The sequence below is a fragment of the Callithrix jacchus genome, chromosome 14 (assembly GCF_049354715.1).
Source record: "Callithrix jacchus isolate 240 chromosome 14, calJac240_pri, whole genome shotgun sequence".
In the NCBI taxonomy this organism is placed as follows: domain Eukaryota; kingdom Metazoa; phylum Chordata; class Mammalia; order Primates; family Cebidae; genus Callithrix; species Callithrix jacchus.
This window is the reverse complement of record NC_133515.1, coordinates 89747815-89774866: the sequence shown is the minus strand read 5'-3', so window position 1 is coordinate 89774866 and position 27052 is coordinate 89747815. Positions and strand designations below refer to the sequence as shown.

At 41.1% G+C, this 27052-nt stretch overlaps 1 protein-coding gene across 44 annotated transcripts in view; it reads right to left on the bottom strand.

Moving 5' to 3' along the window:
- DTNB (dystrobrevin beta) overlaps positions 1–27052 on the bottom strand; it is a 307598-nt gene that overhangs the window by 61489 nt on the left and 219057 nt on the right. For 23 of the 44 annotated variants that reach the window (XM_017964498.5, XM_035273002.3, XM_078349784.1 and 20 more), the window contains 2 exons: positions 14449–14538; positions 10901–10988 (listed from right to left, as the gene is read on the bottom strand). In XM_017964498.5, the coding sequence (XP_017819987.1) occupies positions 10901–10988; positions 14449–14538 (178 nt within the window). The remainder of the gene's footprint in view (positions 1–10900; positions 10989–14448; positions 14539–27052) is intronic. The other 21 variants (XM_078349777.1, XM_078349776.1, XM_078349782.1 and 18 more) reach the window with 1 other exon arrangement.

Here is a 27052-nt window from a genome sequence, read left to right as displayed (position 1 = left end):
CCAGAGCAACGAAAGGCAAAAAAGTTAGGGATCAGAGGACCATATTATAAAAGTTAAAGCTCTGTATTTGAGAATGAAGGTTTCAGAGTAGGATCAATTACTATTATATGAGAATAAGGTCCCTTTAGTCCTTGGAAGGACAAGGTGCCTCTAACTTCCTGTCACATGAGCATTATCTCAGGTTCAGGTGGACTCACAGAGCACCATCATCTTAATGAGATGAGACACATCTGAAAAATACAGGATAATAATTGAGATCCCTTTGAGTCAAACTTGGCAAATGTTATAAAGCCAAGGAATGCCAGCTCAGAAAGCAAATGGTAATCCAGTAGCATGCATTTCTGGAGCCTCCTAAAAAAGAGACTGGAGATTCCTGTCTGTATGAATGTGGCAGGATGAGTCCCAAAGGGATATGCCTGGTATCAACTAGGCTTTTTTTTATATTCCAGGGGCAGTTTGCCCATCACCCTAGCTGCCTTAGACTACCCAGAGGGTTGTGGATTGTTACCCTCTCTCTCAAAAACCCAATCTGCTGTGGAAGGCAGTGATTCCCAAACTCACTGTAAATCAAAAGACTGGGAGTTTTCTTTTTTTTCCATAAAGATGGGTGGGCCCTAAATCCAGAGATTCTGATTCAGTAGTTCAGAGGCAAAGCCAAGGATCTATTTATTTTTAAAATACTTCATACATGCTTATAATATGTAGGGAGGTTTGGAGCCATTAAGTGTGTGCATAACACCATAGGAGACTGTCGATCTTGAATTTAATAAGCCATGAGGATATTTCTGAATGCTCCATGCCTGGAGCAGCTGACAAGGTGACCAGGCTATGCAGCCTGGGATCTGAAAGAAAGCTGCTCAGAAACACTGAAGTGTGAGGTAGTATGACAATGGTGATGGTTTCCCCTTCCTTTCACCTTTCTTCCAAGATTTCCATAATGACTTTTAAATTTTTTTATAAAGGGAAAAAAAAAAAACCCTTAATAGAGGTAAACAAAACATCTGATTACATCTTGGTGATGTTTGTAATGACACTTTAAGAATTTGAAATTACGACTATGATTTACCAAACATTATAGTTTTGTTTTTAAAAAAGGAATTTAGGGCTGGATGTGGTGGTTCGCACCTGCAATCTCAGCACTTTGGGAGGCTGAGGCAGGTGGATCACCTGAGGTCAGGAGTTCAACACCAGCCTGGTCCACATGGTGAAACCCAGTCTCTATTAAAAATACAAGAAGTAGGCCGGGCGCGGTGGCTCACGCCTATAATCCCAGCACTTTGGGAGGCCGAGGCGGGTGGATCACGAGGTCAAGAGATCGAGACCATCCTGGTCAACAAGGTGAAACCCCATCTCTTCAAAAATACAAAAATTAGCTGGGCATGGTGGTGCATGCCTATAGTCACAGCTACTCGGGAGGCTGAGGCAGGAGAATTGCCTGAACCCAGAAGGCAGAGGTTGCAGTGAGCCGAGATCGTGCCATCGCACTCCAGTCTGGGTAATAACAGCGAAACTCCGTCTCAAAAACAAAACAAAACAAAACAACAAGTAGCCGAGTGTGCTGGTGGGTGCCTGTAATCCCAGCTTCTCAGGAGGCCAAGGCAGGAGAATTGCTTGAACCTGGGAGGCAGAGGTTGCAGTGAGCCGAGGTCATGCAACTGTACTCCAACCTGGGTGACAGACCGATACTCCATCTCAGAAAAAGAAAGAAATGTAGGTAGACACATCAGGAAAACAAATTTTCTCTCTCCTGGCTCATATAAGCAACATGAAAAGTCTTTCTTTGAAGGTCGGCCTACAGAGGTTTCTGCAGCCCACTCCCTATCCAGGGAGACGTTATGGCACGCTGAAGCACACTACAGGGTCCGCTGCTGGCTACTCAAATTATTTAACAATGTGGAAGAAGGTCTTTGAAAAAAATCAATACAAAGCCTCTCTGGCAGGCTATAAATAAATTCTTTTGAGAACTACACCCACTTTATGCAAAGCACTTGTATCAGTGTAAGATTAGAGGATCAGGAGTTTCTGTATAACAAAACTCTAGTCAAGAAGAATCCTTCCTGAGTGGCCCAACGGTTGTAAGATAACTACACTCTGCAAAATAAACGGAAGATGAAAGGGCCCGACCATATCAGTATTCATTCTAACAATGATCATTTTCATGAGAATTAAACAATTGGCATCTGAAACTATCAAGTGTAAAGAGACTTATCTTGTTTGCACAAGGGAGTAATGAAATCTTTTCAAGGTCAAATGGCTTTGGAGCTTTTATTTACAACATTTTTAAAGTACTATGTAAAGTCAAGAAGACTATGTAATGGCATAAAATATACTTAAGTTTTACAATCCAACCACAGCATGGCCCATCTCAACAACTTTATTTTTAATTTCTAAAATAGCTGGAACAGTTGTGACTGACTGAGGGCATGTCTAAGGTTTAACTAATCACATAGCACTTTTCTGTTTCTTTTTCAGACTTTTTCTTCTCTTCTGTTCCATTTCACTAACCTTTATAGTTGTAATGGAGTCAGATACTCGAGCTGACATTAGATTTTCAAGGAAAGGATTTTGAAGTCTAAACAAATCCAAAGGGATAAATTACATTTTGGGGGAGAAACAAAGCAAGAATTCCCATTTGCTGCTTTTATAACTCTATTTCCCTTTGAAGAAGTAAACATAAATTGGTACACATTTCTTTTTTTCTTTTTGAAACGGAGTCTTGCTCTGTCTCTCAGGCTGGAATGCAGTGGTGCAATCCCAACTCACTCACTGCCACCTCCACCGCCCAGGTCAAGCAATTCTCCGGCCTTAGCCTCTCCAGTAGCTGGGATTACAGGCACCCACCACCACGCTGGACTAATTTTTGTATTTTTAGTAGACGGGGTTTCACCATCTTGGCCAGGCTGGTCTTGAACTCCTGAACTTGTGATCTACCCGGCTCGGCATCCCAAAGTGTTGGGATTACAGGTGTGAGCCACCGCGCCCGGCCTGGTAAACATTTCTACTGTTTTGTTTAATATGGTCCCGCATGAGCTGGCCTGCCTGACTTCATTCCAGCATTGCTCTCTGCACTCTAGCCACAATGCCAACTTTCAGGCCATGCAACCTCCAGCCTCAGGGCCTTTACATATGCTGAAAACCCCGCCAGGCATACACTTCATTCTCTGTACCTGGTGCTTGTACACTCTTGTTGAGGCTTCAGCTCATTCCTCCTTCCATCTCACTCTTTGCATCTAGTTTTAATTCCTTATCTCCCAAATTATAACCTCCAGTAGTTAAATCTTAGTAGTTAGGAGACAGGACAGTATCCCTGTCCAGCTTGGCCACTTAACACACCATGTAACCCTGGGGAGTTTCTTTTTTTTAAATCTCTCTGAGTTTTAGTTTCCTCAACAAGAATGCTTTGAATAATAAACTAATATATGCAAAACACTTAACATAATGACTGGGACAAAGTAAATACTCAGTAAATACTAGTTATTAGTAGTATTCTTTTAGGATGAACCTTACTGTCACCTTTCTCTGTCTCTGTGAGAAAGGGTCTTTATCTCTTCTTTTGACAGTTTATCTAGTTTCTTCTGGTATATTATTCAACCGTCTTTTTTCATAAAGAAAATTCTTAAAGTTTTTTCACATACACTGGTAACATTGAATGTAACCAGCTGTTTTATTTATTTTTGAGACACAGTCTTGCTGTGTTGCCCAGCCTGGAGTGTAGTGGTCACAGCTCACTGCAGCCTTGAACTTCTGGATTCAATCAATCCTCCCACGTCAGCCTCCCAAGTAGCTGTGACTACAGGCACATGCCACCATACCTCTCCCCTCCCCCCAACTTTCTTTCTTTCTTTTTTACTTTTTAGTAGAGATGAGGTCTCACTATGTTGCTCAGGATGGTCTTGAACTCCTGGGCTCAAGCAATCCTTACACTTTGGCCTCTCAAAGTGTTGGGATTACAGGTGTAAGCCACTGTACCTGGCCTTGTTCTTAAAGGGATTTTTTCTTCCTTTATAAAGAAATTGTTGTATTGTTTCTGGGGAGAAATCTAGTAGTGAATCCTTTGTAGATAATGTAACCTCTTATGCGGTTGCTTTCTGAGGATTCTATCTTTGTATTCTATAGTTTCACTATGATACGCCTAGTTGTAAAATTATTTTTATTTATCTATTTGGAGACTCATTGTGATATATTCATCTGAGAATGCTTGAGTACATTTTGGAAATTTAGCCATTAATTCTGCAAATTTTTTTTTGCCCTAATTCTATTTTCTTTTTGAGAATTTCAATTAGATGACTGTTGGTTCTCTATCTCCCACGTCTAAAAACCTTCAGATTTTTCATCTTCCTGTGTTGTACTTTGGAAAATTTTCTTACATATATTTTCTAGTTCACTAACTCTCTAGTGATGTATCTAATCTGACATTTAACCCTTCCACCAAATTTTAAATTTCAGTAACTTTTGTTTTAAAAATCTGTAATTTCCGTGTGGTTTGTTTTCAACTTTGTTCTTTTTTTTTTTTTTTTTTTTTTGAGACGGAGTTTCGCTCTTGTTACCCAGGCTGGAGTGCAATGGCACGATCTCGGCTCACGGCAACCTCCGCCCCCTGGGTTCAGGCAATTCTCCTGCCTCAGCCTCCTGAGTAGCTGGGATTACAGGCACGCGCCACCGTGCCCAGCTAATTTTTTGTAATTTTTAGTAGAGACGGGGTTTCACCATGTTGACCAGGATGGTCTCAATCTGTTGACCTCGTGATCCACCCGCCTCAGCCTCTCAACTTTGTTCTTTTAAGATAGTATTTTGTCATGTTTTTAATTCCTTCTTTTAGGTCTTTAGAAATCTTAAACATAGCTATGTTATAGCCAATAACTCTAATATCTAAAGTCATTGAGGATCTCTTTTTGCAATGTCAGCATAGGGGTTCAAGTTTAATTGGACTCTTTCGGTGGGTGTGCTGTTAGGTCTCAACTGAGAATGTAAGCAGAAATTTATGCTTTGCTTCTACCAGGTGCCTTGGGGTTAGTTCTAATGTTAAAATTTCACCTTGGTGTTTCTCAAACTATGAAGAAATGCCAATGCACCTAACACAAGTATAGACAGGCCGAACACAAGTACAGACAGGCCGAAGGTTTTGAATTTCCAGGGAAGACGACTGCTTCCACTGCAACAGAAGGAGACCTATAAGCTTTCTTTTTCCGTGTGCTGGCAGGCAGCAAGTTACTTTTTTTTTTTTTTTTTTTTTTGAGACAGAGTCTTGCTCTGTTGCCCAGGCTGGAGTACACAGTGGTGTGATCTCAGCTCTCTGCAACCTCCACCTCCCAGGTTCAAGCAATTCTCCTACCTCAGCCTCCCAAGTAGCTGGGATTACAGGCATGCACCACCATGCCCGACTAATTTTTTTGTGTGTGTATTTTTAGCAGGGATGGGGTTTCACCATGTTGGCCAGGCTGGTCTCGAACTCCTTACTTCAGGTGATCTACCTGCCTTGGCCTCCCAAAGTGCTGTGATTATAGACATGAGCCACCATGCCTGGCCTAGTTATTTTTTATACAACACATTCACCAAGGGTATAATGCTTCAAGGGGCCTACCTTAATGTAAAAGTCTCATTTCCAACTCTTCACTTTACACATAACGAAGGTTTTGCCTACAGAAGCTCTGACAATTGACATCCAAGTACAGGGCAAGGGTGGCAGTAGCAGTGGCAGCAACAGTAGCTCTTGGGCTGCTTTGGTTTTCAGTTACTTTTCAATTCCCAGGAAACGGAATTCTCTTCTACTTATTTTCAGATCCCAAATCAAGTAACACTTTGTCACAGAAACTATCCCTTACTCTCCAGAATAGATCAGGCACCTGGCTCTACACTTCCACAGCTCCCTATTTTTCTTCCATTGCACATAATGATTTGTAGTTATGTTTAGTAGTGTGATTATTTGTTTAATGTTTGTCTCTGCCACTACATTGCTAGTTCCATGAGGGCAGGAATCATTTGTCCACCACAGTATCCAGTATGGCACAGTACAGCAACAAAAGAAACATTTGCTAAATGAATATGTGTGTGTGTGGCTGGTTGGGGGGATGAATATTAATGTCAACACAACTCCTCAAAGAAAGTAAAGAACTGGCCGGGCGCGGTGGCTCACACCTGTAATCCCAGCACTTTGGGAGGCCGAGGTGGGTGGATCACGAGGTCAAGAGATCGAGACCATCCCGGTCAACTTGGTGAAACCCCGTCTCTACTAAAAATACAAAAAATTAGCTGGGCACGGTGGCACGTGCCTGTAATCCCAGCTACTCAGGAAGCTGAGGCAGGAGAATTGCCTGAACCCAGGAGGCAGAGGTTGCAGTGAGCCGACATCGTGCCATTGCACTCCAGCCTGGGTAACAAGAGCGAAACTCCGTCTCAAAAAAAAAAGAAAGTAAAGAACTGAAAAAGGAGAAGAAAAAGAGAAAACATTTTATTATGAATATTTCAAAATTACAGGAAACACACACTGCAAATCTCTGGGGAGCCACTTCCTATTTCAATCAAACTCTTACACATTCAACATTCTTGGTTCGTTTTGGTTTTAATTGAGATATAATGCTCAGATCTTAAGTGTTCCATTTAATTCATTTGACAAATATACACTCCTGCAACCCACACTAATGAAATATGGAATATTTCTATCAATCCAGAAAGTTTCCTCATCTCCCTTCAATATTTTCATTTCTAGAAACAATCCCTTATCTGATTATGATTAGGATGATTAACTTACGGTAATGGATATGTTAGTTTACCTATTCTAGAATTTCATACAAATGGAAAAAAACAGTACAAACTTCTTTCTATCTGGCTTCTTTTACTACTTAGAGTATTTTTGATATTCACCCTTATGTAGTGTGTATCAATGTTACTCCTTTTTTGTGTTGAGACAATTCTATTGTATGAATGTAACACATTTTGTTTATCTATTCTGTTGATAAATATGTGGGCTATTCCAGCTATTATTAATTGAACTGCTATGAACATTCTTGTACAAAGCTTTTTGCAGACATGTTTTCATTTCTCTTGGATAAATATCTAAGAGTAGAATTGCTGGGTCATAGTATAAATGTTTGCTCCTTTAAGAAACTGCCAAATAGTCTTCCAGAATAGCTGTACCATTTTATAGGCCCGACAACAACACCATGAGATTTCTGGTTGCTCCATATCCTCTCCAACATGTGGTGTCATCCAACTTTTTCATTTTAGCCACTCTGGTGGGTATATAGTGGTATATAGTATATATATCAGCATTTTCCTGATGATTAATGACATCAAGCACATTTTCATGTGCTTATTGGCTACTGGTGTATCTTCTTTGTGGAATATCTGGTCAAGTCTTTTGCTCATTTAAAAAAACAGGGTTGTCTTTTTATTGTTGAGGTGCAGGAATTCTTTATATGTTCTGTCCTTTGTCAGACATGTTTTGCAAATATTTTCTTTCAGATTGTGGTCCTTTTTTTTTTTTTTTTAAACAGTCTTGCTCTGTCGCCAGATGCCAGGCTGTAGTGCAGTGGTACAATCTCGGCTCACTGCAACCTACGCCTCCTGGGTTCAAGCAATTCTCCTGCCTCAGCCTCCCGAGTAGCTGGGACTACAGGCACACGCCACTACGCCCAGCTAATTTTTGTATTTTTTTAGTAGAGACGGGGTTTCACGATCCGCCCACCTCGGCCTCCCAAAGTGCTGGGATTACAGGCCTGAGCCACCACGTCTGGCCAGTTTGTCTATTTTTTAATAGTATCTTCTAATGAGCAAAAGATTTTACATTTGATAGGGTCCAATTTATCAATTTTTAAAATGGTTTGTGATCCCTATAAACTAATAAATTTTCATTCTTCTTCATAAGAGAATGAAGGTATTCTCTTATACCTTCTTTTAGTAGCTTTATGGTTTTGGCTTTTATGTTTAAGTTTATGATACATTTCAAATTGATTTCTTTGTAAGCTGTGAGGCAGGGGTTGAGATTCTTTTTTTCCCTACATAGATATCCAGTTGTTCTAACAGCATTTGTTAAAATAGAAAGAGTTTCCTTTTCTGACTGATTTGCTTCTTACCTTTGTTAAAAGTCATTTGACCTTACTACACATGAGTGTCTTTTATGGAAACTCTATTCTGTTCCTTTATTTGTTCATCCTTCTGCCAATATCTTACTTTGTTGATCACTATAGCTTTATAGTAAGTCTTGATGTCAAGTAGGATTAAGTCTGCCAACTTTGATGTTCTTTTTCAAGACTGCTATGGTTATTCTAGATCCTTTCGTTCTCCAAATACATTTTAAAAACAGTTCGCTAATTTCTATAAAAAAGGCTAAGACTTGAATTGATATTAAATATATAGATTAATTTGTTAGTTTTTTTGTTTGTTTGTTTTTTTAGAGACGAAGTTTCACCATGTTGGTCAGGCTGGTCTTGAACTCTTGACCTCGTGATCCACCCACCTCGGCCTCCCAAAGTGCTGGGATTACAGGCGTGAGCCACCACGCCTGGCCTTAAATATATAGATTAATTTGGGAAAATCTACCATCCTAACAATATTAGACTTTTTTTTTTTTTTTTTGAGACAGAGTTTCGCTTTTGTTACCCAGGCTGGAGTGCAATGGTGCGATCTCGGCTCACTGCAACCTCCGCCTCCTCGGTTCAGGCAATTCTCCTGCTTCAGCCTCCTGAGTAGCTGGGATTACAGGCACGTGCCACCGTGCCCAGCTAATTTTTTTGTATTTTTGGTAGAGATGGGGTTTCACCAAGTTGACCAGGATGGTCTCGATCTCTTGACCTCGTGATCCACCCGCCTCAGCATCCCAAAGTGCTGGGACCACAGGCATGAGCCACCGCGCCTGGCCCAATATTAGACTTTTTAATCTATAAATATGGCACATGTCTTCATTTATTTAGGTTTTCTTTAATTTCTCTTAGCAATGTTTTACAGTTTTCAGTCTTGAACATCTTTCATTAAATTTATCTGTAAGTACTTGCTATTTTTAATGCTATAATAAATAGTTTTTTTTTTGTTTGTTTGTTTTTTTGAGATGGAGTCTTACTCTATCACCAGGCTATAGTGCAATGGCATAATGTCAGCTCACTGCAGCCTTGACCTCCCCGGGCTCAACCGATTTTCCCATCTCAGCCTTCCCAGCAGCTGGGACTACAGGTGCACACCACCACGTCCAGCTAATTTTTGTACTTTTTGTAGAGACAGAGTTTCGCCATGTTGCCAAAGGGTGGTCTCAAACTCCTGAGCTCAAGTGGTCTGCCCACCTCAGCTCCCAAGGTGCTGGGATATGCCCTTTATATCTTATAGCAATACTATAAAATTTACTTATCTGTTCTCCTAGTGTTTTCTAAGATTTCGTAGGACTTCATATGCACAATCATGTCATCTGCAAATAAAGACTGCTTTACTTTTGCCTTTCAAATATTTATACCCCTTTCTTCTTGTCATGTTGCATTAATTAGGTCCTCTAGTATAATTTAGAATAGAGGTAGCAAAAGTGGTTATCTCTGAATTGTCCCCAGTATTAAGGGGAGATGTTTCAAAATTTATCTTAACTGTAGGTTTTGTAGGTAGTCTTTATCAAGGTGAGGAAGTTTCCTTCTACTCTTAGCATATGGAAAAATTTTATAAATGAGTGCTGTATTTTGTCAAATGCTTTTTTCTACATCTACTGAATGATCTTATAATTTGTATCTTTTAACTGTTAATGTGATGAATTACATTGATTTTTCTGTATTAAATACAATTGCATTTCTAGGATAAATTTCACTTGATAATGGAGTGTCATCCTTTTTACATATTGCTAGATTCAATTTGCTAATATTTTATTAAGGATCTTTACATCTAGTTCATGAGAGAATTTGGCCAGCAATTTTCTTTGCCTGTAATGCCCTTGTATTGTTTTGTATCAGGTTATAGTGGCCTCATACAATGACTTGTAAAGTATTCCTTCTTGCTCTATTTTCTGAAAGAGTTTGCATCAAATTGACATTATTTCTTCCTTAAGTATATGATAGTATTGAACAGTTAAACCATCAGAAATTGGTTTTTGTTTGTTTGAGACTGAGTCTCACTCTGTCAAGCTGGCTGGAGTACAGTGGCGCAACTTTGACTTGCTGCAACCTTCGCTTCCTGGGTTCAAGTGATTCTTGTCCTCAGCCACCCAAGTAGCTGGGATTACATGTGGGCGCCACCACGCCTGGCTAATGTTTGTATTTTTAGTACAGACAGGGTTTCACCATGTTGGCCAGGCTGATCCTGAACTCCCGACCTCAAATGATCGGCCTGTCTTGGCCTCCCAAAGGGCTGAGATTACAGGTGTGAACCACTGCGCCTGGCCAAGCTTGGGGTTTTCTTTGCGGGAAGTTAATTATGAGCTCAACTTTTTTAACCAACATAGGAATATTTGATTTTTTAATTTGTTTCTATGTCAGTTTTATTAATTTGCATCTTTCAAGGAACTTACCTATTTTATCTAGGTTGTCAAACTTACTGGGAAAAAGTTGTTCATAAGATTCTTTATCATTCTTTTAATGTCTACAGGATCTACAGCAATATCTATTTTTTCATTCCTGATATTAGTAATTAATGTTTTCTCTTTTTTACATCATAAGTATTGCTGGGTTTATTAATTTTATTGATCTCTTAAAGAATAAAATTCTGGCTCTTTGATTTTCTTTGTTTAAATAGAGAACATTTGATTCATTGTTTAAATAGAGAACATTTAGATGAAATTAAAGTCCCTTTCGGTCTTTACCCTAAAGACACTCCACCTTCCTTTTGTGCCAGAGGTACGTGTTCTTCTAAATTTCATGTTTACTATTTCCTTCCCATTCGTATATTAAAGTAATGCTAACTTCTGCTACTCTCCTGGGATCCTCCATTAACTTACCACGTTTCCTGCTTCTGCAGCCAGCCGGGCAGCATAGCGAGCGATAAGCCGGTGTTCCTCATCCAGTCGGCTAGGACTTTCCAGAACACTGCCAAGGAAATAAAAACGCAACAGGTGTCTATTAAACATCCCTTATTCTTGTTCCATTCTTAGAAAGAACAGAGGGAAGAAAAGCTCACAAAAGAATGGTAACGAAAGAACTAGAGGCCTGGGTCATAGGTACTAATGGTCTTCTGAGAAAAAAGGGGATTTAGAGAAATGATGATGCCACATTTGTCATTCCTCATTAGCAGCACATCCCCTCTGCTCCCCTACCATCAAAGGGCCACTTCATTTTGAATGCAAGGGCTAGGAAAAGACAGGGCACCCACAGAGTCTGAGACATGGATTTCTAACCAAATGTTTTGAAAAACTGATAACTTTTTGGACCTAGATCTCAAATTCAAAAAGACCAAGAGAAAACGAAAGCATCATGAAAAACAAAGGGCTGAGAAAAAATATACTTAACACTGGCTAAGCAAAAGTTTGGCCTTGCCAGGGTAGGCCAAACACATTGTAAAGTTGGAAAAGATTCCATGGCATCAAACATTCCCCTTTCGTGCCCCTTTCTCTTCCTTTACTATGCTCATTCTACATCTGTAGCCCCAACTTGGAATTAATTAGTTTAATGCACTACTCTTTAACAAGAGTACCAACATTCTAAAAATGTGAGGACCCATTCAGACAGGCTATCAGATAGTGTGGTATCTGGATGAAGGAAGGGTTCTTGAGTAATAGGTTGGCTCTGTATATGGGATGCTGACATGGAACTTCTAACTGATTCTGAAATACATGACTTCATTAATTTAGTATACCAAATGCTATTTATCCTTATCAAGACAGTCCTAGATTAATAGGGACTGTGGCTATATAATTCTCTGTTTAAGGCTGTCAGATGCTGTAAGGCGACTGATGATGCTGACTAAATGACCAGAGATGACTGCTGTGGCTTACCTGTACTTTGGCCCTATGTTCTTGGGTTTCCAAAAACCCTTTGTCAGAATTTAGCATTATGAGAAGTAATACACAAAAATTTAAAGACTCGAGCTCAATATTCATTATAGCTTCTTATAATTACTGAGAGGAATCTGGGAAGGGTGTGGCTAAGTCAATAAAGATTTGTCTGATCTTTTCATGTGTAGAATCCACTATATTGTTTCTAGTTTTTTTTTTTTAATATTTCTATTGCTTTGGCTAAGTCTTTAAGCTTAACTTATTCTTCTAGGATTTTCTTTTAAGTGCTTCAAGTATTCTGCCTATGATGTCTGTCAACACTTCATAATTTTAGGCATGCAAATGTACATCTCCAGGATATATAATCACCCTCTCAGAAATGATCTTGTAATAAGAACAGACAACTATCAGTTGGCTTTAATATTTTAGGGTCAAGGTCCCAAGGTGAGAGATAAACTATAATATTTGTGCTTTAAAAGTATCTGTCTGAAATAAGAAAACTATCTTTTAAATAAAAAATAATAAACATGAATGCTTAACAATACAAGTGAATACTATTATGGAGGGACTGGTAGCCTAAGAAGCGGGACCTAAAGTGGCTGACCTGTCATCTGGCAAGGGGTACAATAAGTTCTTCTGTGCAAAAGAGCTCCTTTTTCTTGATCACATTCCATCTCCTTAGGAAGCCTGATCCTATGTCATTTATACATGAGTGTGGATGACAGGGCTGCTTTAACTGGCTATGTTTTCTAGCCAGAAACTAGAGGCTTGTATTGATGAGAGGTTTTAAGGTCAATGGAAATTATTTGAGGGCAATTAGAAAGGATCCTTATTCTTCTGATTGAATTGACTTTCATTTCAGAATTAGTGAGCCAGGAAGGTTCTGACTTCTTGGAGGAAGTGTGGAGTTCAGTTCCTTAGATTATAAATCAGGAAGTCATGCAGTACTCACCCACTCATGTTCTCCCAGGGCTACTGGCCACCAAGTTTTGCTCAGGGAGCCAAGGTGAGACTTGAGGGCCTCAGCTAAACTTACCGTAAATCTTACTGGGCTAAATTAGTAGGTAATGGTCTCTGTCAAACATTCTGCTGCTATTTTTACCGTGGAAACTTCTGCTTACTCTGGACAACTGCCTTTACTGATAATAAATAATTTGTCTTGCCTAGGGTGAAACAACTCAATTCCTAGAGATGAAGAGGCTGGGACGGTGTGCAGATAAATCATCTGTTGGATGAGGAGACACTCTGTGATGCCCTGCACACAATGATCAGGCCCTTCCTTCCCTCCTAGAGGGTAAGTCTATTAAACATACTTAGAAGGTTAGAAAACCCTACTTCTCCAAGCTTTAGAGATATGTACATACCCTAGAATAATTATGCTATTTAGTCATAGTAGGAAAACTATGGGAAATGATATAAAGTATAATATTAAAACAGTCTTTTTCATATGTATATTTCCCAACTATTAACTTATTAGGGGGAGTAGCAGCAAGGTCAGATGACCTTCCCAAGAAGCCATGGCATGCTGTAAACCAAACTAAGATCAAAATGTAAAGCTTTAGCCTTTGTTATGTATATAGGTTATAAATTATGCTTCTCTCTTTAAAAACAAGAGTCTCAAAGCATGGCTTTCCAAGTTGTTTGGCATTGTGACTCCTCTTTGCTGTTATGCAGGGGAAGGACGGTTTTAGATTGTTTGAACTTTACCTGTCATCCTGCTTGAAGACAGGTGGTGCGTATGGAGTGGGCAGGAGACTTTGGACCTACCTGAATGTAATATTTTATTTTTTTGTATTAAATCTTTTTAAAAAAGGATTAACTTTGCTATAGTTAGCAGTTATCCCATGTTTTTCCATCCCAAACCACTGAAGAATCAGACACATTCTCTTATTAACAGAGAGTCACTGCCATGGTAGTTTTCAGGGTTAGGGGAATGTGGAGCTGTTATAACACATGTAAGTATTATAATATGAGAGAGTCTACATAATTTGGAAAAAAGACCCTCAGGTGACAGTGATCCCATACCATGGTTGGGAATCACTGGTTTAAATAATCAACAATGACAGATTCCTGCTAATAGATAAAGAATGGCAAAGATGTAATAGGGTGACAGTATCAAAGCCCCCAGATAAGACAAAATGGGATATCTGTGGGTTGACTGACTCTAAACTTTGAATGTCAATGGAGAGATTAGTTAGGTAGGAATAAACAGGAAGAGGCTGCCTTAGATACCTCTGTGAATATTGCATCTTTGGAAATGTCGATCTCTCACAGATTTATATATTCTTTCAAGTGTAAGCTGAAGGAAGTGAATCCCAATTTAAAAGAGAAGGTCTGACTCCATGTTTAGGTAAGCGCCCAGGCTTGGCAAGGCTCCCTCTCTTGCAGGAGCTAATGCTTAGCAATTATTTTAATTCTGCCAAACATAGCTGGTAGCTGCTAAGAAAAACCCTCCATGCACAGCCTTTTTTCCAGCTGACAACCCCAGGTAGCAAAGCTCTCCCTCCCTCTGATCACCCCTGGCTGCCCACTGCTGCTGTTGCACCACCACTAACCGTGCACAGTGCTGCAGACGGGCCACATAGGAGGCTATCAGCGCATGCTCATCGGCCAAGTGACTGGGTATATCCTGGCTATACTGTAACCTAGGAACAATGGAGGCAAAGACAGCAAGCGTGACACAAACACATATAGAGGGAGAAATGAACATGGATTAAAATGAGCAAACTTCAAAGAAAAATTTAAAAAGTAATAAATCATAATAAAGAAAACAATAAAAAAAATCACAATGCAAAATGGAATATGGTGTTAGATCCTCAGGAATCCGTCTCTCAAATCCTCTGAACAAAAGCAGTCCTTCAGGAGTGGCTCTGGCCCACTGACACAACAGTTCTTGAGAAGGACTTGTTGAGTCAGCAGAGGAGACACGTGTACAACTTTTGTCCAGGTGCTGCTCTCTGTGATGGATGTACTTTTTAGAGGATGCCCTCTGGCAAGACAACTGAAGCCTAGTGAATCTACTAAATATTACTACGTGACCCCTTAGTGCTATGCTTTTATAGGCTTTTGTATAAACTTAAGAATTTTCAGTGTTACTTCATGTTACCAGTAAAACATTTTTATTTCTCTAAGGATGCTGCCTTTAGCATCAGTCTATTTCTCCCTTAAAACTGGTACTCGGCCAGGAGCGGTGGCTCACACCTCTAATCCCAGCACTTTGGGAGGTCAGGGTGGGTGGATCATGAGGTCAAGAGATTGAGACCATTCTGGCCAACATGGTGAAACACCATCTCTACTAAAAATAAAAAAATTAGCTGGGTGTGGTAGTGCATGCCTGTAATCCCAGCTTCTCGGGAGGCTGAGACAGGAGAATCACTTGAAACTGGAAGGCAGAGGTTGCAGTGAGCAGAGATCGTGCTATTGCACTCCAGCCTGGGTGACAGAGCGAAACTCCATCTCAAAAAAAACACAAAAAACAAAACTGGCACCTGTCCCAAACTCATTAGAACTGCACCTACTTGCAAGGCAACACTACATATTCTGAGTGAGGCTCTCTCTTATAGATATAGGAAAGGTCCTGCTCTTTTAACTTTTTACTACAGAAATATTAAAACTTGCATAAAATAATCTAATGACTACCTCTCAGGTACCCATTGCAAAACTTGAACGAATATCAACATTTTGTCAATGTTATTTAATGTAATTTTCATTCCTCCAACTGTTTGTGCAGGGATGCGTGGCTAAAAGCAAACCCTAGGCAATTACTTCACCTGGGGATACTCCAGTCTGTACATCTATGAGACAGTAAAAACATTTCATACAACCTAACACCATTATCACACCTAAAAACAGAGACAAAAATATTTTAGTACCTTAGTCCATCTGCCAATTTCCTCAAATCTTAAAAAAATGTCCTTTTACAGTTAAAGTCAAGATCCAAATAAAGTCCCCACTTTGTATTTGGCTGGTAGGTTTCTTTTATGTTTGTATCTGACTGATACATTTCTGCTTTTGTTTGTTTTGTTTTGTTTTGTTTTGTTTTGTTTTGAGATGGAGTCTTGTTCTGTCTCCCAGGCTGCAGTGCAATGGCATGATCTCAGCTCACTGCAACCTTCCACTCCTGGGTTTCATGGCAAAGTTACCATGAAAAGCAATTCTTTGATCTCGGCCTCCTGTAGCTAGGATTACAGGTACATAACACCAGCTAATTTTCGTATTTTTAGTAGAGATGGGGTTTCACCATGTTGGCCAGGCTGGTCTCAAATGCCCGACCTCAAGTGATTTCCCTGCCTCAGATTCTCAAAGTGCTGGGATTATAGGTGTGAGTCACTGTACCCAGCCCCAGTCATCTTTCTGAAGCCCAAATTGTCCTACCTTTGGCCAGGAGGAGCTCCTGTGTTCTTTTGATACATCCATTAAAGCTTATTAGCTTTCCTGCTTTGCTTTCTAGCAAAATAAAATGCTCGTTTTTTTTTTTTGGAGTCAGAGCATTACTCTATCGCCCAGGCTGGAGTGCTGTGGTGCAACTGGCTCACTGCAACCTCCAACTTCTGAGTTCAAGCGATTCTCCTGCCTCAGCTTCCTTTGTAGCTGGGATTACAGACGTGCGCCACCATGCCCATCTAATTTTTGCATTTTTAGTAGAGATGGGGTTTTACCATGTTGGCCAGGCTGGTCTCAGACTCCTGACCTCAGGTGATCTGCCCACCTCAGTCTCCCAAAGTGCTGAGATTACAGGTGTGAGCCACTGTGCCCGGCTGCCTAGTTTTGTTTGGTATATTTCCTGTCCCAGACTTGGAATGAACCATCCTTCTAAGGATCTCTGGTTCCATTTACTGGCAAAGAGTATTTAGAGACCACAGTCAGAATGCTAGCATGCTTACTGTTCCAGGCTCACTAATTCTAGGCCTTCTCAGTGGACAAAGCTAGAAAATCTGTACATTTTAGGAAAAAATAAGTCCTCTCAGTGCTTTCAAGGTACCATTTCATTTTCTTCTGACTTGTGTGCATTTTAACCCTTTTCCCATTTGCCCCGAGAATATTTGCTGGCAGTGCTTGAGGATACAGCATTGACCCTGAGATAACTTTGCCATGAAACCTCTTGCTTTTATTATTATTCTCTTATCACTCTAGCACATTGACTTTGGAAACAAAAGACATCATTCTATTTATAGCATTCTATTTTTAGCAGTGGTATTTCCATTTATAAAATACAGTAATTCCTGATTGCTGAAAATGCCAAAGCTTAGAAAGCATAGCATTCCTGTGCATGATTTTAATTATTATTATTATTATTATTTTTGAGACAGAGTCTCACTCCATTGCCAGGCTGGAGTGCAGTGGTGCGATCTCAGCTCACTGCAACCTCCGCCTCCCCCAGGTTCAAGCAATCCTCCTGCCTCATCCTCCCAAGTAGCTGGGACTAAAGGTGTGTGCCACCATGCCCAGCTAATTTTTTATATTTTTAGTAGAGACAGAGTTTCACTGTGTTGGCCAAGGATGGTGTTGATCTTTTGACCTCATGATCCTCCCACCTCGGCCTCCCAAAGTGCTGGGGTTACAGGTGTGAGCCACCACGCCCAGCTGATGTTAATTATTAATAACATTGTTCTTGAACAGTTGGCTGAAAATTCATTTAATGAATCCAATTTTTCCAAAATAGATGATTCTGATGATTCAGATGATTCTGATATTAGTTCTATTTAGAAATAACTCCAAGAACAGTTCTTATATTTTATTTTCATACTGAAAATCAGTCACTTTGCTTCAGCCTCCAAGAGCGTGTTGATGTAAAATTAGAGGAGCAATGGCAGTGAGTTGTACTTTTTTTCTGAACAAGAAAAGGGTTAATGAGAAGTCAACAATTGTTCTAATCTTTGTTTCCTTGTACGTAACATGTCTTTTTTTTAGGCAGGGTCTTGCTGTATTGCCCAGGCTGCAGTGCCATGGTGCAATCACGGATCACTGTAGTCTTGACCTCCTGGGCTCAAGTGATTCTCTGGCCTCAGTCTTCAGAATAGCGGGGACCACAGGTGTGCACCACCACACCCAGCTAATTTTCAAATATTTTGTAGAGACGGGGTCTCACTTTGTTGCCCAGGCTGGTCTTGAACTCCTGGGCTCAGGGATGTAATATGCCCCCCGCCACTTCTTTTCTTCTCTAGCTGCTTTTTCAATGTTTTCTTCCTCACTGATTTTCAGCAGTTTGATTCCGATGTGCCCTAGTACAGTTTTCTCTGTTTATCCTGGCATACAGTTTATTGCATTTATAGTATTTGTAGATTTATAGTTTTTAATGAATTTGTGAAAATTTCTTTGAAAAGTTGGGAAAAAATGTTTCTTAAGTATTTTTTCTCCCTCTCCTCTGTTAGACCACTTGTCATTATCCCACAGACCCCAGAGGCTCAGTTCATTTCCAGTCATTTTCCTCTGTTCTCCACTCTGGGTAATTTGTATTGCCGTGTTTATAAGTTCAGTGAACTTTTCTTCTGCAATTTCTGATCTACTGTTAAGTTCATCCATATAATTTTTCATTTCAGACATTATTCCTTTCAATTCTCTTGTAGGCCATTGTTACTCTGTTATGAGAAGCTATTGGAGAGCTTTAAAAAAGAAGTGACATATGATTTTATTTATTTTATTTTATTTTTTGAGATGGAGTCTTGCTCTATCACCCAGGCTGGAGTGCAGTGGCGTGACCTCGGCTCATCGTAATCTCCACCTCCTGGATTCAAGCAATTTTCCAATCTCAGCCTCCTGAGTAACTGGGATTACAGGCATGCACCACCACGCCCAGCCAATTTTTTAGTAAAGACAGGGTTTCGCCATGCTGGCCAGGATGGTCTTGAATTCCTGACCTCAAGTGATCTGCCCATCTTGGCCTCCCAAAGTACTGAGATTACAGGCGTGAACCACTGCACCCGGCCCTGATATTATTTATGTTTTAATAAGATCATTAGGCCAGATGTGGTGGCTTATCCCTATAATCCCAGCACTTTGGGAGGCCAATGTGGGAGAATCACTTGAGCATAGGAGTTAGAGACCAGCTTGGGCAACATAGCAAGACCCCCATTTCTAAAAAAATAAAAAGATATTTCCTCTCTAGAAAGTAAACTGCTAGAGAACACGGGAAGATACAGTCAATTAGAGTCAAGTAGAAGACTATTGCAATCTTCCAGGTGAGAGATAAGAGTGGGCTAGGAAAACAGCGTAACAGAGGTCATAAGAAATAGCAAAATCTTGAACACATTTCTATGGTGTTTTTGTATACAGCTGATCTCATAATTGGGAAGTGGAGATGGATGTAAGAGAATGAAGGAATCAAGGGTTCTGACTGAGCAACTGGGAAATGGGATTGTCATGAACTGAGATGGGGAAGGCTAAGGAAGAAGTAGGTCCAGTGGGGGATGAGAGAGAACTCAGTTTGCAACGTGCTAATTATGAGATATTTATTAAATATCCAAGTGAAGGTACTGATTAGGAAGTGGATATATGAGGTAAGGACTCAGGGAAAAGGTGTGGCCCAGAAAAATACATTTAGAAGTCACCAATATTATCGGTGTTATAAAAAGTTTGAGTCGGCCAGGTGCGGTGACTCACGCCTGTAATCCCAACACTTTGGGAGGCCAAGGTGGGCAGATCATGAGGTCAGGAGATTGAGACCAGCCTGGCTAATACGGTAAAATCCCGTCTCTACCTAAAAATGCAAAAAAAAATTAGGTGAGCATGGTGGCATGCGCCTGTAATCCCAGCTACTCGGGAGGCTGAGGCATGATAATCACTTGAAACCAGGAGGCAGAGGTTGCAGTGAGCCAAGACTGTGCCACTGCACTCCAGCCTGGGTGACAGAGTGAGACTTCATCTTGAAAAAAAAAAAAAATTATGAGTCTGGCTACAATTGCCTCCTACTAGTGAATGAAAACAGAAAAGTGGGCCTGTCCTACCATTCAGATTTCAAAAGAGTGTGGGAAAACTTGTACAGGAGAAGAAATGAGAACACTAAGAGTGTGGTATCTGGAGGCCACATACAACAAGCGCCTCAAGTAGAAAGGAGAGATCATCTGTGTCAAATGACGATCAAGTAAGGTTAAGTACTGAAAACTGACCGCTGGATTCTATGGTATAGAAGTCACCAGTTTCCTTGACATAGTTTCGGCAAAGTAACAGGAGGTGAAAGTCTGGCTGGGTGTGTTTGAAAGGATATGGCAGAACAGAAATTGAAGTTTCTTACTACAGATAACCCTTTAAAGGTTTTCTGAAATGGGAAGGAGAGATATGGAGGGTTTCTAGAAAAGGACTGAGGCCAACAAAATATTTTTTTTTTTTTGAGACAGAGTCTTGCTGTATTGCCCAGGCTGTAGTGCAGTGGCACAATCTTGGCTCACTACAACCTCTGCCTCCTGGGTTCAAATGATTCTCCTGCCTCAGCCTCCTGAGTAGCTGGGATTACAGGCATGTGCCAGCATGCCTGGCTAATTTTTGTATTTTGAGTAGAGACAGGGTTTCACCATGTTGGCCAGGCTGGTCTCAAACTCCTGACCTCAGGTGATCCACCTGCCTTGACCTTCCAAAGTGCTAGGGTTACAGGCGTGAGTCACCGCACCCAGCCTATAGGAGGATTTCTATTGAGAACCAGTATTGTTTGTCAGATAATTAGAGATCTAGACCACAATGAAAAGCATTCTTAGTAGTTAGATAAGGAAGTTAAGTGACCATTAATTTTCTGATAATTTTGTTTGGGGTGTGGGGTGTAATGTGGTTCTACCCCCCAAGTTGTACCTATTTTACCAGATTAAGAAAATTTAAACTCTTTCCTTTTTGATAAAATAGAAATATACATATATACATAAATATGCAACATATATATAACCCCCAACTAACAAACAAGTTTTGTTTTAGAAATTTGTTCCAAAGCAGAGTCAATAGTACACAATTCAGATTTTTTTCACATAAAAACAAGAATTCCTAAACTGTCAAATGTCAATTCAATCCATAAAAGGAGGTGATTTTCATGCCTAAATATCCAATAGTTCTAACAGCATTACTGACGGAAATTGGGCAGTTGAAACAATGCATGGAGCACTACTAGGGGTCCAGTGATGAAGACACCCCAGTAAACAAAACTCAGACATGGCTGCTGCTCTGATGGTGCTAAGAACACTTTAGTAGGTAAAGAAATGACACCAATAACTGTAAACTTGCAAATCAGTAAGTGTTTTGATGAGCAGGGCTTTGTCCTCCTCTGAGAGGACACAATACGATTTTATCCAGTCAGGAGATCACCAAAAGCAAAGGTCAGTACAATGACCACAGAGTTACAATGAGGAGTGACAATGAAATGAACATTCTGTAAAGCACCTTAATCAGCACATCCCTCAAGGCATTTCCTAACTCTATGCCAATGCTAATGATGACCAGAGCTGAGGACAGAGGGTCTTGAATGGGACTGGCCTACTTAAAGAAATGCTTCTAAAGCAGCATTGCTAAAAATACTTTTCCCCTGACTACCTCCTTTGAACTGTGATGAGGTGAGAAACTAAGGCAGATAGCCGTACCCTTTCCAAGTTGTCCTAACAGGAAGAAGCTCCCAGGAAAGGCAGCTCTGGAATGAACACACTTTTCTTCCTGACAAATTTTCTAGCCTAGGATCAACCGCAGGGTGCCCCTAATCTAACAGGACCATCCCAGGCTGCGATATGCTATTCTGGATTATCCATGTTGGACCAGTGGCCTCATGAATTTTGGCTGCTCCTCCAGTGGGTCTAAGTTTGAAGGTAGTTATGTAAGCCCACAAAACCACCGAGGGCCAAAGTGCAAGGACAGGAGTCCAAAGGGAACCACAGCAAGAAACTGGCCTTTGGACTCTGACCAGAGGTGAACATGAGATTAATAAAGCCAAGTTTAAGAAGTAAGCCAGGAGTAACAAGTTAAATAAGAGTCAAGTGTAAAACACAGTAGCTGCTAGACATGAACACTAGAAATCTGTTTCGGAACAATGCTCTTGCCTTGCCTTCTGTCTTTGGAGCTCATGAAAGCACTTTTTTTGTGTTCTTAGTCAATGACAGGGTCCCTAATATGTGGTTATTTTAAAAACAGATATAAACTCTAAAGGATTGACCTATACGGTCAGAAAATAGGATAATGACATATCCTACAAAAATAAGCTATAAATGCATCAAGCTCGATGTAGTCACAGCTGGAATTCTGCTTGGGGGGCAAAATTGAATTGTGTGACACAGAGTGGCCACAAAGTAAGTATTTAGTTGTACTGAGTTTTCAATATACTACATCGGGTACTAGAACTACAGTGATAAATGTAGCTCCATCCCTGGGAAGGGTCCAGTCTTGAGAGGAATGCTGAACTACTGACACTCATCAAGTATTTATAAGGATAGAGAATGTTATAAAAGGATGTTTGGGGAAATCATAAATAGAAGATTTAACCTAGTCCAGGAGATCAGAAAAGTCCTCCCTCAGAAAGTGACATCAAAGTTGAAACCTGGGTGATCAACAGGGTTGGCTAGGTGAGGATGTTGGATGAAGAGGGTCCCGGGAAGAGGGGAGGGTACGTGCAAAAGTGCAGGTGAGGGAATTTACAGCATATTCCAGGTACTGAAAGAGCCCCAGATTGAAGAGTAGGGGAGAGCATCGGAAAATGAGGCTGGGGAGATACACTGCGCATCAGGAAGGGCTGCCCAAGCCAGGTTATTTATGTATTTCATTTTATTTTTTTTGAGACGGAGTCTCACTCTTATCACCAGGCTGGAGTACAGTGGTGTGATCTCAGCTCACTGCCACCTCCGCCTCGTGGGTTCGAGTGATTCTCATGCCTCAGCCTCCTGAGGAGCTGGGACTACAGGTGTGAGCCACCAGGCTCAGCTAATTTTTTGTATTTTGAGTATAGACAGGGTTTCACCATGTTGGCCAGACTGGTCTCAAACTCCTGACCTCAGGTGATCTGCCCACCTGGCCTCCCAAAGTGCTGGGATTACAGGCGCGAGCCACCGTGTCCAGCCCCCAAACCATATTAAAGAACTGGTGTTTCTCTCAGGGACAATGAGATGCTCCGGAGTTTTAAGCAGGGGACTGTCATAATCAGACAGCGCTTTGGAAAGATGACTACCTGCAGTATTAAAAGCAAACCAGAGAGAGGCAAAAGGAAAGGCAAAGAAACTCAGAGAGGAGGCCGTGTAGTAACAGAAGTGAGAGGGGATTTTGGGTGGCTTGGACTAGAGCACAGAAAGAAGCTGTATTTGTATATATTTGCATAAAAATTGAGTACATTTGTCAACATTCATTAAATTGTACACTTAATTGGTGAATTTGATTGTATATAAATTATAACTCTATAGAGTTGAAAAAGTATGACTTAGTGACTGGCTGGCCAGAGTGACAGAGGGAGAAACAGAGAGGATGGAGTAAAAAAGATTCCCAGGTTTCTAGCTTCAGCAAGAGGTGGCTGGTGCTGCCACTTACTAAGCTGAAGCTGTGAAGGAGGAAGAGGGTTGTGAAAAGAGGTGGAAAAGGGCGATGAGGGATGAAAAGAGGGGAGAAAGTCTAGGTCAGAAAATAGGATAATGACTTATTCTACAAAGATAAGATATAAATGCTTCAAGTTCAACGTAGTTGCAGTTGGAATTCTGACGGCGGGGCGGGGGGGGGGGGCAAAACTGAATTGCATGACACAGAGTGGCCCTACAGTAAGTATTTAGTTGTGTTGAGTTTTCAATATACTGTATCAGGTACTGGAACTACAGTGATAAAAATGATATGTTGGCTTTAAGATGTCTGTGAAACATCTAAGTGGAAATGCCAGGTGGGAATTGAGATAAATCGTTCTGGAGCTCAGAGGATTGATTTGGGTAGGAGGTTAGATGTAGGGTCACTAAAATGGGAGTGTGGGCCCAAGGCAGGGTCCTGAAGAGCACCAGCAAATAAGAAATGAGTGCAGCTAGAAGAATTTGTCACAGAGGCCAGGGAGGAAACCAAGAAAGAAAGGAGTGAGAAATTAGCCACACACTGGAATTTGGGTCACTTCAGTCACTTTCAATGCAGTCATTTTCAATCTGAAATTCAATCTATCTTGGCACTTTGGAAGGCCAAGGTTGGAGGTCACTTGAGGACAGGAGTTTGAGACCAGCCTGGGCAACACAGCAAGACCCTGTCTCTATTTAAAAAAAAAAAAATTCAGCATGGTGTGGTGGCAACATCCCTATGGTCCTAGCTACTTGGGAGGCTGAGGTGGGAGAATTGCCTGAGCCCAATAATTTGAGGCTGCTGTGAGCCATGACTGCATCACTGCACTCCAGCCTGGGCAGCAGACCAAGACCCTGTCCCTAAAAAATAAAAACAAACCAGCTAGGCGTGGTGGCTCATGCCTGTAATCCCAGCACTTTGGGAGGCCAAGGTGGGCGGATCACCTGAGGTCGGGAGTTCAAGATCAGCCTGATCAACATGGAGAAAGCCCATCTCTACTAAAAATACAAAATTAGCCAGGTGTGGTGGTGCATGCTTGTAATCCCAGCTACTGGGGAGGCTGAGGCAGGAGAATCACTTAAACACAGGAGGCAGAGGTTGTGGTGAGCTGAGATTGCACCATTGCACTCCGGCCTGGGCAACAAGAGCAAAACTCTGTCTCAAAAATAAAAAAATCAATCTAGCTGACGTTTCCCTTTATCATCTGCTAAAATGTAAGGCTAAGAGAAGAAAAGACCACTGTCACCTTTCACGTAGCCTGGCCTCCACAACTTCAAATAGACCAAATTGCTTCAAGGAAGATCCCACATGGAAGCTCTATTAGAAGTACTGAGTGAGAAGCTCAGAAAAGCATTTCTGTGTCCTCCACAACAAATGTGGAAGGCCCGCTGATTCTATCAGTAAATTATAGGACAATTCTCTGACTCTGGAAAGTCCTGAAGTTTGGAGAAATGTCAGTAGTCCTGACACGGTGGGAGAAATCTATAGGAACCACCAAAGCAGCAGAAAAAAGCATTCCAGTGAAAACCCAAATACCTGGAATAACCCGTGACTTCAGCAAGGAAATCCTAGGAAAGTGGATGCAGACTAGGGATTAGCACTGAAAGTAGCACATTTCAGAACAGATTCTTATACAAGACAACACTTTTTTTTGAGATGGAGTCTCGCTCTGTTGCCCCCAGGCTGGAGTGCAGTGGCAATCTCAGCTCACTGCAACCTCCACCTCCCAGGCTCAGGCAATTCTCCCACCTCAGTTTCCCAAGCAGCTGGGATTAAAGGCACTACACACCCAGCTAATTTTTTTGTATGTTTAGTAGAGACAGCGTTTCACCATATTGGCCAGGCTGGCCTCGAACTCTTGACCTCAGGTAATCCACCTGCCTTGGCCTCCCAAAGTGCTGGGATTACAGGCTTGAGCTACTGTGCCTGGCCTGAAGACAACAACTTTGGATCACAGTATGTAAAGCTGTGCCCTATTATATCAGTATAAACACATGCACGAATGTGTAGTAAACATATTAACTGGGTTCTAAATGCCTGACTGAGACTCTCAGATCCACGGGGCAAAAAATGTTACTCTTCTCTAACATGTGATCCTACAGCACACCATAAATAATTCTCAGAGCAAATTAAGTTCCTTTTCTCCTCTATCACTAAAAAAACAAAACAAAACAAAACAAAAAACACAATGTCAGGCACTAGTGTGGAAGAGATGGATTTACAGAATGTAAGGACACTCCCCATCTGGATTATCTCTCCTGAAAGGACTATAGCCTACACAAAGGACAAGGAAGTACAGGAAAAGCATCCTTCCAACAGCTCACTGTCTCATAGGATGTGGCTTGATACAATCAACTCTGTTTAGGGGAAAGAAAATAGTCTGTGCCCTCACTGTATTACAAGCTAATGAGAAAAAAAAGTGCTATCCAATGAGAACCTGTGAGAGAGACAAATAAGCCCAATGACATGCCAGACTCTCTATAGGTTCTCTGGTGTGGCCAGGTTATGGACAGAATGAAGGAGCTGGAGCGACATGGGGCTAAGAACTGCTCCCCACCTCTCACCTTTCCTGTGCCTCTCTACCCGGCGGGGTCTCATCTTAATGAAGTAGTGGTGGCAATGCTATCTAAATTTGTCAAATGACCTCTTTCCCAACATGAAATGCATGAAAAATCTTTTTTTTTTTTTCTTTTTGAGACAGAGTCTCACTCACTCTGTCACCCAGGCTAAAGTGCAATGGTGCAGTCTTGGCTCACTGCAACCTTCCTCTCCCGTGTTCAAGCAATTCTCCTGCTTCAGCCTCCTGAGTAGCTGGGACTATAGGTGTGCACCACAATGCCCAGCTAATTTTTGTATTTTTAGTTGAGACAGGGTTTTGCCATGCTGGCCAGGTTGGTCTCGAACTTCTGGCCTCAAGTGATCCAGATCCACCTGCCTTGACCTCCCAAAGTGCTGGGATTACAGGCGTGAGCCACTGCAACTGGCCTGCATCAAAATCTTTACCAAATAAATACCATATTGAACAAGAAAACGTATCTAGTCCTTCCACTTTCTTCCCTCCCAACCCCCCCATTTATGTTTTCTCCTGAGTAAATAAGCTCAATGAGGTTAAGGACCCACTGTCAATCAATGCTTGGGCTTACTGTACATAAAATTCTAGCAATCGATTAAACTTCCTACTAGATAGTGATGTGAAAGGCAATGTAGTTTATATTTACACATGATACGTATAAAATAGAGGAATAATAATTTTCTGTTTTATTTCTCTGCTCTGAATGGAATAAGCAGGCAGTGCTATGTGATTTATTTGAAATAACTGAAAAAGAAAATCCCTTTCCTAGCAGAGAAAGGACTAATTAAGAGGCAAACAGCAGCAAGAAGATTTGTTTTTGGGTAAAGCCTGGAGAGTTTACACCCTCAAAGAGCTTGTAGTCTAGAAAGGCATCAAACAAACAGCTACTAAGATACTATGATACGTACCAGATGCTGTGGCTCACAGAAGATCACACAGTTTAGTTTTAGGGTGTTAGGGAAGGCTTCCTGGAGGAATCAGAGCTAAGATGAGAAGGAAGAATTAGATGACAAAGAGGAGAGAACAAAGGTGAAAAGGATAGGGAGGCCCTTCAGGGAGAAGTGGCATGTGCAATCACCTGCCTGGGCACTGTGAGTGGTCCAAGTGCTTAT